The sequence below is a fragment of the Polyergus mexicanus genome, unplaced genomic scaffold (genome assembly GCF_030449975.1).
Source record: "Polyergus mexicanus isolate NDT 795.1 unplaced genomic scaffold, iyPolMexi1.0 SCAF_11, whole genome shotgun sequence".
Taxonomy (NCBI): Eukaryota; Metazoa; Arthropoda; class Insecta; order Hymenoptera; family Formicidae; genus Polyergus; species Polyergus mexicanus.
The window spans coordinates 4,395,676-4,396,973 of record NW_027223331.1 but is presented as its reverse complement, the minus strand read 5'-3'; the positions used below and the strand labels follow the sequence as shown (position 1 = coordinate 4,396,973).

The window sequence follows — 1,298 nt, the reverse complement described above, 5'->3', positions numbered from 1 at the left end:
TTTTTTAGACAAAATCTAAATATATATACAGAGTATATATATGAATAATTATTAATATATATTATATATAACATTAATATATAATAATTATAAAAAAATATATATGGAATGGTTTATTTTATCTCATAAAACAGTGTAAATGAAACATTTACATCATACAAATAATGATTTACGCAGAGTTTGAATTTTAGTCGAATTTCATTAGAATATATAGGAATTTTTCTTTTACGTATCTATAGGTTGTGGCACAATACGCAGGTACGTTTTGCCAGAAGGCAACATCACAGTTTTAATATCATTGTAAGAAGCTTTGGCTTCACTATCCGATACACTCGGATCAATCATCACATCATCTCCTTTCTAAAAGGATGAAAAAATTTAATCACTATTTATCGACAAGTCCTCATAATAATGTCTCATTCAATGGCTTAATTACAAAGAATTAATATCTTTGATAAAAAAAGAACAAGATAAAATTTTTTTCTTAAAATCTACCTTCCAATCTACAGGAGTTGCTACTTTGTACTTTTCTGTAAGTTGAAGAGATTCAATTACCCTTATTATCTCGCTGTAAAAAAGAAATCAAGATGTAAACATTTTAATAATAGTTCAAAAAACAAAAAATGTTATTTGTCGCATATAAAATAAAGTATGATAGTTCTTACTCGAAATTTCGACCAGTAGTGGCTGGATATAAAATTGATAGTCGCATCTTCTTAGCTGGATCAATTATAAACACAGCTCGCGCTGACATGGGTAATCCATTCTGACTATCCATTTCTGCGGGATCCAACATCCCCAATAATGTAGTAAGTTTCCTGGTTTGATCCTCTATTATTGGATATGGAAATTCCTCGTCTATTATCTCACCATAGCTTTTTATATCCTATAGAATAATGTTCTGTTCTTGAGTATTAATATATTCTATGGTTTCTTACAAATCTAATATTAAATATTATTAAAAAAATTGTGCACTCAGTATTTAAAAAATCTAAAACAATAATTATTCGGAAAAAATTATGCAAACCTTCATCCATTTACGATGGGAGTCAACAGAATTGCAGGACAATGCGATTACTTTTACTCCTAATCTCTTAAATTCGGGCATTAGTTTTGCAACCCGTGCCAATTCCGTTGTGCAGACCGGTGTGAAATCATTGGGATGAGAGAATAAGATGCCCCATCTATTTTCGAGAAGAGCAAAAATGTTACATACATATACATAAAATACAACAAAACATCTACAAAACATTAATGTAATTTATAAGTTATAGTACTCTGCGTTGATACCACTGCTT

At 29.3% G+C, this 1,298-nt stretch overlaps 1 protein-coding gene across 1 annotated transcript in view; it reads right to left on the bottom strand.

The window, feature by feature from the left end:
- Positions 1 to 93: 93 nt before the first annotated feature.
- Prx6a (Peroxiredoxin 6a) overlaps positions 94 to 1,298 on the bottom strand; it is a 111,814-nt gene continuing 110,609 nt past the window's right edge. The window contains exons 2-5 of the mRNA XM_070304599.1: positions 1,028 to 1,184; positions 666 to 886; positions 496 to 568; positions 94 to 360 (exon numbers count right to left, since the gene is read on the bottom strand). Coding sequence (XP_070160700.1) covers positions 226 to 360; positions 496 to 568; positions 666 to 886; positions 1,028 to 1,108 — 510 coding nt within the window. The 5' untranslated portion in view covers positions 1,109 to 1,184 and the 3' untranslated portion in view covers positions 94 to 225. The remainder of the gene's footprint in view (positions 361 to 495; positions 569 to 665; positions 887 to 1,027; positions 1,185 to 1,298) is intronic.